Source organism: Lepisma saccharinum, chromosome 2, assembly GCF_977018435.1.
Source record: "Lepisma saccharinum chromosome 2, izLepSacc3.1, whole genome shotgun sequence".
Lineage (NCBI taxonomy): Eukaryota > Metazoa > Arthropoda > Insecta > Zygentoma > Lepismatidae > Lepisma > Lepisma saccharinum.
Window position 1 is genome coordinate 162,591,529 of NC_139230.1, and position 15,995 is coordinate 162,607,523.

The window sequence follows — 15,995 nt, forward strand, 5'->3', positions numbered from 1 at the left end:
CACTTCTGAACAAACCCACGTTCCATCCTTCCTAAGATCCTACCAGAATTCATGAAAAATCTGGGCAGGAAGGCGCATTTGTTTATTCGGAATTTCCATTCTAAAGGTGGTTTAATCCTTTGTTCAAATCACCTTGCCATATAATTCTGCGACATGAAGCTTGCAAATATACGCACAGCATCTAGAATCACGCTTACGCACGTGCGCGCTCACATCCATCCACACGCACACACACACAAAAGATACATACGAACACACACGAAAACCAATAGCCCATGGCTCATGTACGGTTCTAGGTTCGAATTCTGTGTGAGATGTACATGTTTCATCATCTCTCCTTCTTCAACTATTTCAGCAATTCCCCATTCCTTCTTGTCGCCACGATTAACTTTGGGACGTAAAAGTCAACCAAAATAATCAAAGTACAACACGAAAAATACATAGTACTAATGGAAACATTGATTCCATTATAATATTACATCCTAGCATAGTTGGCAAATCCTGCGCTTTTACACTTATTTGGGTTACGTGGTAATAAGATCTAAAGTTGTAGAACTGCTTTAGGAATTATTGTGCTTTTCATTGGAATCCATATATACCTCAAATGCGCTTGATAGTACCTACTAAAGGTGCGATACAAAATACAGAAATTTATTAAATTGACCTTCGAATTTCATGAGAAGCGATTTGTGATGTTGTCGAAAAAAAATAGCACTGAGATAAATTTCGATTTTCCTCAATGTTAAATGTTAAACATCCATGAACTTTTTAAGAAAGCTTTACTATTTTGATGATAGTGAAACTTCACAGAAAATAAACTCACTGAAATATCCCTAGAGCATGGATATTACAAGTAACTTCGTGCGGACTCATCGCAAACGCTTCAAGTTACATTAATACTCCAACAGATGAAATTGTATTCCCACTATTAATTTGCAATTTGCAGTGCTCCATCATACACACCGTCATATTTTATGCCACTTGAATGAATGGTTTATTTTGCTTCGCTTTCCCACTTTTGACTAATCGCGAAGATGAGGATGATGAAATTGATGAAGGGACGCTTACGAAGAACACCCATGTCCAGGCCAGGATTCGAGCCCGTGACCTATACGCCATTTGAAACCACATCTTATGCTAGTCTCCGTGGCGGAATTGTCAGCGTAATATGCTACGAAAAACAGAGGTTACATGTTCGAACCCTGGGTATGGATTTAGTGTTTCTCCAATCGTTGATCATGAGGTTATCATCCATTTGCAATGTCCCGATTGATAAGAAATTGAAAGACTACGTAAAATATTCAAAATTGAGTTAGAGAAAGAAGAAGACAATGTCTGTCTCTCCATATCCCGTTACTCAAGGGTAATCCAAATTTTAGTATGTGCCAATTTAAAACCTACACAAGACCTCTTTTTATCTCAGCTATTAGTTCATGACCAACTATGATCATCGGTTAAAATGTATATGTGCAGGTAAGTTTTAGCATGTGTGTGTTGGTGAACTTTAATATTTTAATTTTTAACGAGTAGACATTTCAATAGTAGGACATTCGTACAGTAGAATACAATTTTCCAAAATTGGGAATATAAGTGTGTCTATATTTAAAAGTCATGCAAAGTGCTCGACCAGTGGTCTCTTTCGCTATTGAATATCGAGAATCTAGGCATTTTATGCCTTGGGTATTAGTGTCAAAGGGTTGTCATTGACAGTCGTGCCGTACCATCTTGTTTGAAATAGATAACATTTTAAAGACGAGTAAGTGAGTATTGCCACTCTCATCATCGAGAGTAAAATGTGTTTTATAATTATGGTCCACTGTATATTACCACATTCTTGTTATTCACAAATCTCTAACTAATTAAACCTTTTTTCTATTCTGTTCTTTTTGTTAAACACTTCCATCTGTTATTTTTCCCTGATGATGAAAGCAGCAATTGGCGTTCTACCTTTTGCAACAATGTTCATAATGTTCTACATGTGCTGCTGAGCATCTAATTAACAAGCGAGAATGCTTATTTAAACGTGAAAGAAGTTGAGGAAAAGTTAATTTTATTTCCATAAATTGATCTCTTGATCCTCATGCCACGAACATTTCAATTACACCTCGTATGTTAACATGCAATCTTCTTGTAGCAAACAATTCCAAAACGTACTTTGTACATAAAGAAACTTGAATCAGCCTTGGAAAGTCCCTAAAGGCAGATTTTACCTCCCCCAAATCCTCGCCCCCTAACTGGAAGTTTAATTTCAGATTTAAAGTTAAATTGACTATGCTCATGCTGATAATATATTCATTATTTCGGTTTAAATTTTTGTTCTTTCTATATAGTTGTACTCGTATGTGTGCTAGACCCCAAATATGAAAGTCCTCGATTTTGAAAGTGCTTCTTAATTTCTAAATATTTCATTTCAAAGCTTCATGTGACCGGAAATTATATTCGACGGAGATTTTAAAACATCGCTTATTTATTAAATACGATATTTTCAAATATAAGGCGTTCACTCGTCTTAAGATCGTTCGCTGCGGGACGACGTAGGTTTGAATCCGGCTGTGGTCGGAATTTATTCGGCCTACGTATAGGGCCGGTGGCAACCCACCATCGTGAGGAAATTGGGAAGCTCCGAGTGAGTGAGCGTAAGTCGCGAAGTCCTACAACGGCTGGGCGTCGGTCGGGCTGACCACCCGTCCCCCTAGTCTGGCTGCAGATCTCCACGCCCCCTTGGTGGCTCGCGTGGGAGGGAGGCCAGCAATCGGTAGGTAAGCCTTGGCCCGATATTGGGCTGTTGCCCTATTGGATTTTATATATATATATCGAGAACGAATCAAGCTACGAACATGATGGTGATATATTTTGAGCATAAAGCGTGAATTATATATATTATGTGGTAATATGTATATTTAGAACAATTTTTATGAAGTGTACGTTAAGTGCTTAAGTATGCGTATTCGAGCTTATTTGGGCAAATGTACAATAATAATTTCCAGTGATTTGCTGCACCCTCTAAACGTCCGAAAAATGTTTAGTCTCCTCAGTGACTTACTTATCTACATATTATAATCACCCTTCAAATGTTTTACAACACCTCTAATTTTGGGAGCAATAATTGTGATTATAAATTTACTTTTCGATCCTTCCTGAAACATTATTACACGCCTAGAAAGAGGATTCTGAATAAACCATGTCTAATCACAAACAGGAACGCATTTGAACAAAATTTATACAAATCTTGACAATAAGCGGCATTTTCTATCAATATCGTTTGGGTCACCACGTAAATTAACTTATGAAGTTTACCCGAACTTTTTCTCCCAGAAATCTCCCCCCTCTCTTTCTCTCTATTCCCCACCCCCTCTCTCTCAATATATATATATATATATATATATATATATATATATATATATTATATAATATCGTCTCATCTTGGTTAATGGTATGTACACTTACAGAAATTGAAGTAATTGATATTAAAAAATAGAAATTACCACTGCTACTTACCAAATATCTCTGAATTTTCCTCTGTGTTTTCTGGCGTAACATAGGCACACAAGCAGAGAAAGACGAACAGATGACAAAGTCGTGATCTCATCTCAGCCTAAAATGTCGGAAAAAAATAAAATAATTAGAAGTAATACAGAGGACCTTAAATTTACATTTTTGCACATTTACTTTTTCTGGAGATAATCAATTAAAAGGATGACATGTAACTTTCATGACTATGCAAGAGTATATCTTAGCTACTGAGTCAAAAACTTAATTACCAACAACATTACCAAAACGCATCAAAAAATATATTTTTCCTCAAAGCCAAAAATTTAATTTGTTAAAGGTTCACCTCCCCCCATTTCATAGCTTAAATCATTTAGGTCACAATCGGAATTTCAATGATTATTGATTAACAAATCAAATTATTGCATTTGTCAGTAGGCATTTGTCTGTCTCTCTGATTATTAGGATACTTTTTTATAACCGAATGCAATAAATACGTAATGTATTGTCCCGTCAACACGCAATGTTTACCAAATGCCACCTCGGTGGTGTAGTTAAGGTAGCCTGGTCTGTGCATGGTTGTTTCTTTTTTGAGTTCCCCTTCATTAATTTCAGCTACTAATGATTAATTATCATCCTAACGATTGGCCTAAAGAGACAGAAAACCTACAGCAAATAAGAAAGTACATTTCAAATCAATTAGCAATCCCAATATACTGTATACAATCTATTTCACGCTCAATATTTTAATTTTGATTCGACAGCAAAGTTACGTGTGCTCCTAGTCGAAACGAAACCAGAAACACTTTGATAGCAATGTTAAAGTCCTAAGGCCAATTTGTATGTATTAATTTGAATTATGCCGCGAGTATATACGTGTATCTTGTTTGTTCCGAAGATGTTTCTGCCTGTGGATATGCAACCCACAATACAACTGAGAGTTCACCCAAGAACTGGTTGCCTGACCTTTAGGATATTATGATTTGCCACACAGGAGATCTACGAGTCTATATTTCTCGCTGAAATTTCTACATAACTTTAGATTAGTTTAGATTTCCTTCGTATTTGTCGTTTATCTGTTTCTAGGCTAATCGAGACGATAAGGATGAATGACGATTAGTTGAAATTAATAAGTAACACTCACAAAGAAATGTCCCTGAGATTATAATTTCCATTAAATTTGGTCAAGACGTAAATATATTCTGATTAATACAAAGCTATACTGCGAATTTGCGGTTTATTTAATGATGTTTGTGCACATACAGATACTTCTGCTTTCGGAGATGCTATCTTTTAATGAAGGAAATCCTTTAATCAGATTTAGCTGATTGTTTTGTACCGAAAACGAACCAATAACAAAACTCAAATACATGAACAGATTGAAGTTTCACCACTGCAATCGAGCACGCTCTGCTGCTTAGTCAACATAACAATTTTTTCTCGGTTCGTTTTCAAACATATGACAGACCTTGATGTTGTCAACCTGAAGGCAACAGACGATGTTCCTGCTAACATGATGAGCTGCTTAAGGCAATCGCTAGGAAACCGATATTTGTATTTTCAATGTAGATATGAATATGTATGGAATTCCAATGTAATGCCGCATTTGTGTTTGTTCTTAACGTTGCAGCATGCATTGTTTTGAATAAACTTGTTTGTTAATATGACGATTAGATCACATTCATTAAAACTTCAAAATCTAGAAAAATAAGCAGCAGATACGACACTTGCTTGGCTAAAAATAAATCTTCAATTTCCAATTTAATGAGCAGTTTTTATTGTAATGACAGGGAATTAAGCACTCACGCATAGAGTTGTGAGTTATATAAATAGAAGAAAAAAATATTAAAAAACCTGTCCATTTTACGTAAATGAAAACTGTCAGGAAATATTCTCTGGATTTGATCCATTATCTTGGAGATGTTTCCATTGTTAGTTAGGAATATTTTGAAACTCTGTGGTACGTAATTCTTAACTATTGCTATTATAATGAAATAAATCTGATTGTGTTTAATTGGTGTAGATGGAAAAAGTGGGAATGTTAGGTTTTGAAATGAGAAAATAAAAGACGCCTTTGCCACTGCGATATTTTGTTATATTCAGTTCATGTAACTAAAATTTATCTGATAGACTTTCTGCAAATATGCATATATACTCTATCATCTTGCAATTTATATCTGGTTGAAATTATTACATCATATTGAATTCGTATTTCAAAAATATGTTGTTTTTTTGTAGAAGAATTTTCGGGGAATTTTCTGGAAGTGTTTAGTCTTTTCCTACGAAAAAGAATGACTATGAGGAACTATCAGTCTAGTGTTTCTTTGTTCAGAAATTAGAGAATACTGGTAGTACAGGGAAGAATTGAGGACTAAAAGTGGTGAACGTTGTAAGTGCCAAAAGCGAAAGCGTTGGGAAATCGCATTGTTCCGCACATCAGCCCGTAAAAACGTGCACACTAGTGTGACCTCTTTACACGCCCTTTGAAGTACTTACAGGGTTACCAGCCACATTTCACGTTTACCACATTATAAAGCATGGCACATTTCACAGTTTAACGTGGAAAACGGTGTTTGAATTATTGTGGCACTTACAGCGATTACCAATTTTAGTCTTCAATTACCGGCCACTATTTCAGAATTATGTTCCATTTTAAACAAACTGTTCTGTTCTTTTTTATCTTCAAATATTCCACACATCATCATCCAGAATTTCAGTTTGAATACAGAAATCATCGACTAGAATGGTTATCACTTTGTCATTAATTTGTAATGGCTATTATATCACACTAACATCAATACCCATGCCTATAAGTATTCGCTGTCTTTTCTTACTTAATGTTTCAGGAAACCAAGGCTGTTCTAGATAAAGAAATGGAACGAGAAAAAACATACGCATATCGCGATATTTTGATTAAAAGAAAATAACAAAGAATTTTTAAATATTATTTGAAAAATGCTACTTATCTCTAAGTAGAGATTAGAGAATGAAAAAAAAAATTCAAGCACTGCTATTCCGAGCGGAGCATTTATAATAGAAACGATTCGATTGTCGTGGGAGAGTGAAATGTGGGATGGTGGTATAGATTTTCGTTGTTTGTTCAGTGGGGGACAACTTACACAGCGGATGCTCTCAAGGACCTTCCCGGACTTTACTCTACACACCACTCTCCATTGTGACAAATTTCGGAACTAACGATCAACATTTAAAAAGTGCGCATTCAGTTCTTTTACAGTTCTTTTAACAATTCTGTGAAGAAATTTTCTAAATAAACTAACTTCATATAATAGTCTTCATGGTAGTATACCTGAAACAATTTTAAATTTATTCCTGAATAAAACATTTATGAGTTATACAAAACTTATCAATTGATTTCATTGACAAATTTTGTGCAAGAGTTTCATTCGGCATGCATTACTTACTTTTTTAGCAAGCAATATTTATTAATACATATATACTGGGTATATTTATTCTAAGTAATTACAAAAAAATTTCATGTGAATCGTCCCAGTATGAGAAAAAATATTCACGAAACATGATCTAAATAGTGATGAATATTGAATACATGTCCTTATTTTTAGATTGTTACTTGTAATGGGCGCAATAACATTTAGACCTGAATAAAAGTTATAAACCAAGGAAAATGTTAATATCTTTACGGGGTTCGATATATCAGCACAAATGTGTTGCGATGCGATATGTACAGAACCACAGAAATAATCATAATATTGGTAAATTCTCAATGAAACATTTCATGAAATTTCACGAAAAGAAATTTGGCCTCGCTAAAATTTATATACGTTCAACACCCAATATTAACATCTAAGCTGTAAGTAATTTTAACGATAAATTCGCGATTATTTGTTTCAAAAATATGAACTCTCCTAGATGGACGTCGACGTGCAGGTCACTCAGATATAGATAATCCTGTGGAAAATATGAAAATGTAGAGCGTGTAGATGTTTTCAACATGAATTTCTGAATCACACAATATGGTTGCATGCTCTAGACATTCCGGATGTAGTAGCCAATCGTGCACCAACGTAACAGTTTCGCCATCAATGGTAAAAAGCTTTCGTTTCAATGCAGACTCGGCATCGGTAAAGTCAACAGATTGTTTCAAACAAACTCTTCATTCGAGCTGCTGCTGATTTGTACTTTTGAATTTCTCAATAGCTGCATTGTGTAATTTTAGAACTGCTCGCTACTGGACAAAAGGCCTCTTTTCTTTCTATATCGATTGCTTATGAATAAGTCAATAACACAAAAGGGCAGCTGATCAAAGGAAAAGAGATAAAAAAGGATTCAACGGATATCTAAGAATTCGTATGGTGCACGAGGATATGTCGAAGCATTTTCCATTGTTCATTATAGCTTTTTGAGAGGAATGGAACTGCACGATATTAATTTCTTACTTTATCGAGAAGTTTTCTGTAAGGAAAAGTCGAATATATAACGTAATGTGAATGGGGAGTACAGTTGAGATACTCATTTTGTCTACATTTTTACTATTTCTGTTATTGCACATTGTTTTCATTCTTATTCCATTAACCATGCAAGTGAGGCTGAACGATGAATAGACGAAATAGATGAATAGACGAAATAGATGAATAGACGAGCACAATAATAGGAGTATCTTATCCAGGGTTCAAACCTTGGACGTGTGGCTCTGTAGCTCGTTACACTGGCCATTCCGCTACGGCAGATACTCATTTTAGTTCAGTACCATAACACCATACTTTACGATGCATCTTGATATTTTTAAACTAATTTTATATTAATATTTTATCGCGAATTGTTAGCTCACCAGGGTATGAAGTCCACGCTCCTATATTTGCTCTATCATCTCTTTAATTATTTCGTGCGATGTAAAAATAACCGAACAATACAAATAAAAGTAATATCGTAATATATTGAACCAAGAAACAGACATGCAATAATACATTTCCCGTTTATCTCATTAACCTGTTCTTCATTTCTTTCTTTCTATATCGATTATTTTCCTTCGCTTTTATACCTCTTAGGTTTATCGTGACTATGAGATGGAAGATATACTGATTAAATTAATTAAGGTATAAACACAATTACACATTCATGACTTAACCAGGGCTTGAAACTGGGTCCTCTGGCTTCATATTGCTTTATGCTGACCACTCCGTCACAAAGTGCGTCATGTGCGCAGACATTTTCAAAAGGAACAATTGCGAGAATTATAACTAAAATGTCCTATCAAAGTTGCAAACACAAGCAGCATTGGTAAACTAATCATCATCCCAAATTGTATATCAATATTTATAAATATATCAGTTTTGTCCAAGTTAGTTTTAGAGATTATGTATATCTAACAACGTGTTTACATCACACACACAAAATAATTTAGTCTTCCTCTTCATTATATCTGCATTTTAAAAGTAATGAGTTTTTTAATAAACATTACACTAAAATCACCGCATATTCAAAATCTGTTGGTAAGTGAATCTGAAATTTTTAATATACTGGAAACTGAACCAGTGTGTATTTGCTAGTAATGGAGCCCAGAATTAATTTAATACAAGAAAATAATCGGTACAAAAGGGGTTCCGAGTTTGATTACTGGTGAAAGAATTTACTGGGTCAGATTCCATTTTAAACTGTCAATCGCAATCCTGATTAACATACCTGTGCATTATGTTGACCTAAATAAATGTTTAATACATACATGAGAGACCTTAAAGGCAATCATACCGACGTAAATTGGAAAGCTGATAATTTTACAGGTCAATTCTTTTATATTGTTTCATGGCAAATGAAATTAAATAAATTCATCTTTCACCTTACGTTCGAATGGATGGATGAAAATTGTAGAAATTTTGATGAAAGTCCAAGAAATGCATCTGTGATAAAAATGGTCCTATGCTCGATTTCCAGATGGGGAAGAGTGCACATTGCTTAAGATTCAAATTCAAATTATAGATTAAATGTCTATTAGGCTCTCTGAACGTAAAATGTATTGAAACGTTTTTGTTTTTGTTTTACGTAAACCATTTATTGGTTTGCATTTTTCTTACAACAATTATTTTTATGAGGATGTTGATGGAGGTAAGTATTTACAGATTTTGCGTCTGCTTATTTTTGTCATGTAAGAGATAAAAGAATGTCGAACCATTATAAATACAGTCTTGCTAGAACGTAAACGATTTTGCAACACTTCACTGCTGGGTGTAAGTCACTGATGTTCGACAGTGAATAAGTGAGTCGCGTGTAAACGCAGACCTTTCTGTTACATTAACCCAAAGCGAAACGTAATTGAGCTAAATGTGCAACATAGGAACGCGCCAAGAGGCTGACAGAAGTAAAAGTACACAATCGTGTCTGGACATTAACTGCCCCTTGTACAATGGTAATTACGTTCAACAACAAGGTTGTACTGCCCTACGGCGTGCTTCTGTTCGGGTTCGGGTTCAGGTTTAATCCATTTTTCTGTATTTCAGTCTTGTCGTTTCAACCGTAACAATTGCATCGGAATTCTACTTCAGAAATTTCACTTCTCGTTAGGGGTGTGCAGGACAGAATTTATTTCGTCGGGACGGGATTTTTTTTTTAATCCCGACATTCTGGACGGGAGATTTTATGTAACGTCTTTTTCCTGAAACACACATACACACGTAAAATAAATTTTGGAAACATTAACATTTTCACATATGGAATGCGATAAAGCGTTAGGTTGATATAAAATGAGATTTCAAATTGCTTCGGAATGCTATTAAGAATGTTTTAAAATTATGAACCTTGCCTGCCATAACTTCATATAGAGCTAAAAACCGTTCAGGAGATGTGGATAAATATGTTCATTCTTGCATATACTTTACCATCAGCCCATTGTTAACGCAGGGAGACAATAAGGGAAAAAATAAAAATAAACCAAATTTTGGCAAGCTTAGTTCGAAACCATAAATTGATTTTGCATGCAAATGGACACATTAAATGCATTCAAGATTGATCTAACTTGATTCCATAACGTTACAAACTACATTTTTCCAGTGCATTACGTTGATTTACAATTGAAAATAGATTTTCTTTTCATTTTTATGTCAACAAATAAAAAGAAGTGATATTTCGTGCTTCTGGTATTTTGAAAGCTAACTTAATAACGTTATAGGAAACAACAGTATTCTAAACAACCGAACCGCGTTGCTAGTGAATAGAATCAGTAGAGTAGACTTAGTTTCCGCGTCATGCTATCGAACCCCATCCCAACACATTTCATTGAAAATAAATTTGTATGTAAATGGAGAACCTCCCGGGTAGTTGCGGGACGTTGAAGTTCTTTCCCCCGCGGCGCAGTTGGGAAATCCATGGCTACCACAAAACCCCCGTTACCGCCAAGACATCCCCACCGAGAGAGGGAGAATGGCAGGGTGACGGAGAATGAGAAATAGAGTGAGAGACAGTGATCGAGAGAGGAGATGAAGAGAAGAGCGATAAAATCCTCTTCCTTGGTCTCTTTTTTTTTAAAAAAGAAAAACAGTGGAACTCAGTCAATCGACAATTACGTATAGCAGATATTACCTAACTTTCCTATCTTCTCTCGTATAAATAAAATACCTTGATGAAGGCAAGTGGAAATTTCATTCGGCAACGTGTTTCTCAAGAACTAATTTGGATTTGCGGCCCTGTAGGCTTTTCTTGATGAAGTCCTAAAGGATTCCGAACACCAATAGAACACTTTCAGTTATTTTAGTCACGACAGGATCAAGAAATATAAAATGTTCCACATTTCAACGCTATAGTACACGGAATAAAGGCTAAGAAGCTGCATTAGATATGTCAAAAGTAGATGTAAATTTTAATTTTATTAAAGGCTGATGCAATATTTCTCTTCTTTGTGTAAACCGCCCAAATAGAAACCTACCCTACATTTTTTTCTTATTACTAACAATATTCAAGACACTAATTCCTATGTTGGGTTGTTGACTGCAAGTTTCCTAATTCCCCAAGTTCACATTTTTTCGGAAATAGTAAATTTGGAAACATCTCTTTATAATACAGGGTCATTTTTCTTCATCGCCGTCATGGGTATTTAAGGTACTACAAAGATTATGCTACGCTCTCTAGATTAAACAATTCCCTACTATTTGACACTTAACAGCAGTTTACAAATTAAAATTACGAATACATTTCATACCTAGTACCTAAATGTTTATAACAAGTATATAAATATTTCTTCTTACAAGTTTAAGATATTTCATAGTACAGCATTTCAAACGCCCCACTCTCAACCTACTAGGACTGAAATTTTAAAGTAACTCTGAATTAAAGCACATATTCACATTGCTAACGCTGACTTACATTTTATTTTGGCACACATGGAGAAATATATCAAATGACTACCTCTCAAAATAGAAGAAAACAGATTGCATATGAATGTATTCAAACGACAATTAAACTATTACTATCATACATTTATGCCATTCATATACACAAGAGATCACAATACAAATATAAATAATCTTAAATGATGCCCTAAAAAATAGTTCTAACATATCGCAAAAATTAGAGTTTTAAATGTTTTTCAAATATAAGTGCTTACTTTATGTTTAAAGTTCTATGGTAATTAAAATGTCTAAGTTTTAAACATAATATATATTTTTGTCGCGAATTGAATAATAAAAGGAATAATATTTTAAAATATAGAAAAATAAATTTGACATTAAATAATGCATACGTTTTTGAAGTACATAACATTAAAACGTATTGAAGACTAAAATGGGTAAACGCTGTAAGTGCCACAATAATTAAAACACCGTTTTCCACGTTAAACTGTGAAATGTGTCATGCTTTATAATGTGGTAAACGTGAAATGTGGCTGGTAGCCCTCTAAATACTTCAAAGGGCGTGTAAAGAGGTCACTAGTGTGCACGTTCTTACGGGCTGATGTGCGGAACGATGCGATTTCCCAAAACTTTCGCTTTTGGCACTTACAACGTTTACCACTTTTAGTCCTCTATTACTGACAGCTTTTCAGCACAGATAGTGACTGACACGGCAATCAGTACAAGATACTTTCTTTCCTCTTCTGCAACGTTTAAAGATTTTACACTGTAAACGTCTTATAAAGAAATATTTGGAACGGTGTGTGTGTGTGTGTGTGGGTAAATGTAAAATTACATTAATTAATATTAACGTTATGATTTCAATATTTCAATTGCCTCTGATATTTCTAAATTAATTTTTCATTTACAATAATATTATTCGAAGTTTAGAAATGTTAATACTTATATTATTAGCAGAATGCAAGGAAACAACAAGTGTCATAGCTGAAAGTTTCCCTCTAAAACTTGTATCGGGCTCATCATTCCTTCATGATGTCCCGAGTGCCCGAGGCAGAGAAGGATCGATCGGCTGCCACCAGAGCCTATTGAAGGTGTGGGTTAGTGGGAGAATCACGCCTCGCTATAAAGTGCGTAAGGAAATATTTCCGCAAGCGGTCTTCCAGAACTCGTTTCCCAACCACAGGTCCGGCTTATTAAATGCTCCGCCGGCTTTGCCAAAGGGTTATTAATAGGCTCTTGCCGAAAAGAGTATAAACACCCCCTCCACTTCCTGCTAGTTTTCGCACTTGCTTGTTTTAAGCTTACAAAGGGAACTTCCTTTTACCTAAATTTTCTTTCACTTTTTAAACATTTTTTCCATTTTTCTTTTCGAGTCAGGATGTCTTGATTAAATAAGCAAATGAGAAAGTAAACTCAAGAAGCACACACTGATTTAATTCCGTCAGTTCTCGCCGTTCTGCGCCGCTTGGTGGAGTGGTTAGCACAGCGCATTACGACAGCGTCACCGGTTGGAATCCTAGCATGGGCATGGATGTTGTCTGTGAGTGTCCCTTCATCATATCATCATTCATCCTGATCTTCGCGATAAGCCAAAAGTGGCAGAAAAGCGAAGTAAAATTAACCAAATCAAGCACATCAATGCTCTCATCTTGTTGACATGTTATCTCAATGTTAGTGTTGAAATAACCTTTGATTTTGTTTAATAATGGCTCCAGAACGTAAAAGTGGTTGTCCTGGTAGTTCTACAGTAAGAAATGTATAAATTCCTCTAACATAAGTCTCTCTATATAAACGAGAAACGGCTTCAATATAGGGTTCGCTTCTCTCTGCATATAGGATATCCGATGTTTTTTTATTTTTTATTTGGTGTTTGAAGTCCACTTTGTACATAGTAAGGCTAATTGGGACTGGACCTACAGTTTAAAGTGAGATTCGAACCACTATGTGCGTCCACCGCGTGGATATCCGATCTTGGGTCACTCCCAGAGAATGTGGGGAGACTACTGTGTTACAGTGCACTGCAATGAATTGTAAATAATAAAATTACAATGCACATTTACTGCTAACATGCATGATAGAAAAATTACACTACCTTTTCTCCATTTTTGTCATTTAATGTATTAATAGCTACACTCTGCCCCGGGAATCTCTGGAGCGAGCGAACAAAAGTAAGTCTACGCAAGTAGCGACGAGTCCACAGGATTCCAGTAATGAACGTGTGCGAGGGAACGGGATTGCGTGGAGGAAAAGAGAGAATGCATTTAGCAGCCTTTCCAACAACGTGCACTGGTTCGCTCCGCCCACTCACTTTCTCTCCAATTCTGCCTTTATGTGCGGCCTTGCTCCACAGCTTCCCGGGATAGAGTATAGATTTAGAGGTTTAAGGGGTGACCATTTCTCAAGACATCCAAATGTCTTGGCTTGTTAAAGGTGCAGGAATTTTAAATCAATTCAATTGCGGTGCAGGAGAGTAAATCAGCAAGTGTAAATGGGTTCTGGACCGTATACCTTTTCGGTCCAGGAACCATTTTTTTTGGATCAATTTAAATACTGTTCAGGAACGTATCTTGCAGAATAATTTAAAAACGGTCCAGGAACCTTTTTTCCGGATCAATTTAAAAACGGTCCAGGAATATTTTTTCCGGATTAATTTAAGTACGGTCCGGGAATTTTTTTTCTGGATCAGTTTAAATAGGATCCAAGTTCCGTATTGAAATGAAACAATACGCATCTTGGACCGAATTTAAATTGTATGAGAGAAAGAAAATGTTCCGGTCCTGATACGAAAACCAATATAACCCATTAGAATTTATGCGTTTCTGGACTTTAAACAACCCTGGATGAGGATGATGGATGATATGATGAAATTGATGAAGGGGCGCTCCCAAGGAACACTTATTCCCAGTCCGGGATTCGAACCCGAGATGTTGTCGTAGCGCGCTGTGCTAACAGTGCCGCCACGAAGGTGGGCTCTACTTCTGTGTGTTAATCGGCACAATAATGGAAATGAAATCGATGAAAGCAAACATAAGCAAACATCCATGCCTAACTAAACTGAGATAGCACTATACAATGGTATAAAATTGTGGTTTATGGGTTAGAAATTAATTAATTTCGCCCTGGCAATATACACACAGACCTCCGAATATATCTATTCAAGTTTGGTCCATTTGACACAGTTACATGTGTAATTCTTATTTCTTTCAAATTATCCTGTCTCATCCAGCCTCCCTGATGGCGCAGTGGCAAAGTCGCCGGCTTGTAATCAAGGTGTCCCGGGTTCGATACCCGTTGGAGGCACAAAGTGGTTCGGATCCAACTTTAAACTGTAGGTCTAGTCCTGTTTAGCCTTACTGTGCATAAAGTGGACTTAAAACACCAAATCAACCTAATCCTCATCTCAACTGATGCCTTTTAATGTTTTACCGGACTCAACATATTTGTTTGTGAATTGAAACATTTTGAGTTCTCTCTCTCTCTCTCTCTCTCTCTGTGTGTGTCTGTCTCTCTCTCTCTCCCTCTCCCCCCCTCTCTCTCTCTGTCTCTCTCTGTGTGTGTGTGATACATATACATACTTACATACCTATTCGGAAATTTAAAATCTCACGACTGATTTTACCACCAAAAAAAAAATACAAATTTTTCAACTTTTTCGTTTGCTGCTATGTCCAACATATCTTAACTCGTATCTTACAAACAACCACACGTTCGAAATCGATAACTTTGATTTTTTGCTCTCAGAATGCTTCCAATCCCTTGGTTGATTGACTGCTGCGTATTGAAGGCCGTGGTTAACGCATGGCACACATCGCACAGGGTATGCGAGGAAAATTACACACCGCATTTCAACGTTCAAATTACCAAGCAGCAGATGCCTCGGAGGCACGCAGCGTTTTGACGTTTACCACGCATCTCGTGGCACTCCCTTCCTCCCCTAATTTCCAACATCCCCAATCGGGTGGCAAAAATGTGTCGCGGGAAGTTGCATGGTGTATATAGGCCATTAACGCGGAGAGGCGAGCGTCATCAATATTTAGCGCATTGTAGGGCGATATTTAAGCGTGTACAAGTTTTATCTTTAATCCATTCATTTTCAAAATCAAGAATTATCGATTCTCAGTTTCACTTCATTTGACAATATCACGTATCCCTTGATACTTATTCGTTACTCTTCAAGTGCCATTATAATTATGG

General features: G+C 36.0%; 1 protein-coding gene across 1 annotated transcript in view; it reads right to left on the bottom strand.

Moving 5' to 3' along the window:
* Positions 1-15,995, bottom strand: part of LOC145984553 (uncharacterized) — a 149,495-nt gene that overhangs the window by 73,950 nt on the left and 59,550 nt on the right. The window contains exon 2 of the mRNA XM_083118202.1: positions 3,499-3,595. Coding sequence (XP_082974328.1) covers positions 3,499-3,595 — 97 coding nt within the window. The remainder of the gene's footprint in view (positions 1-3,498; positions 3,596-15,995) is intronic.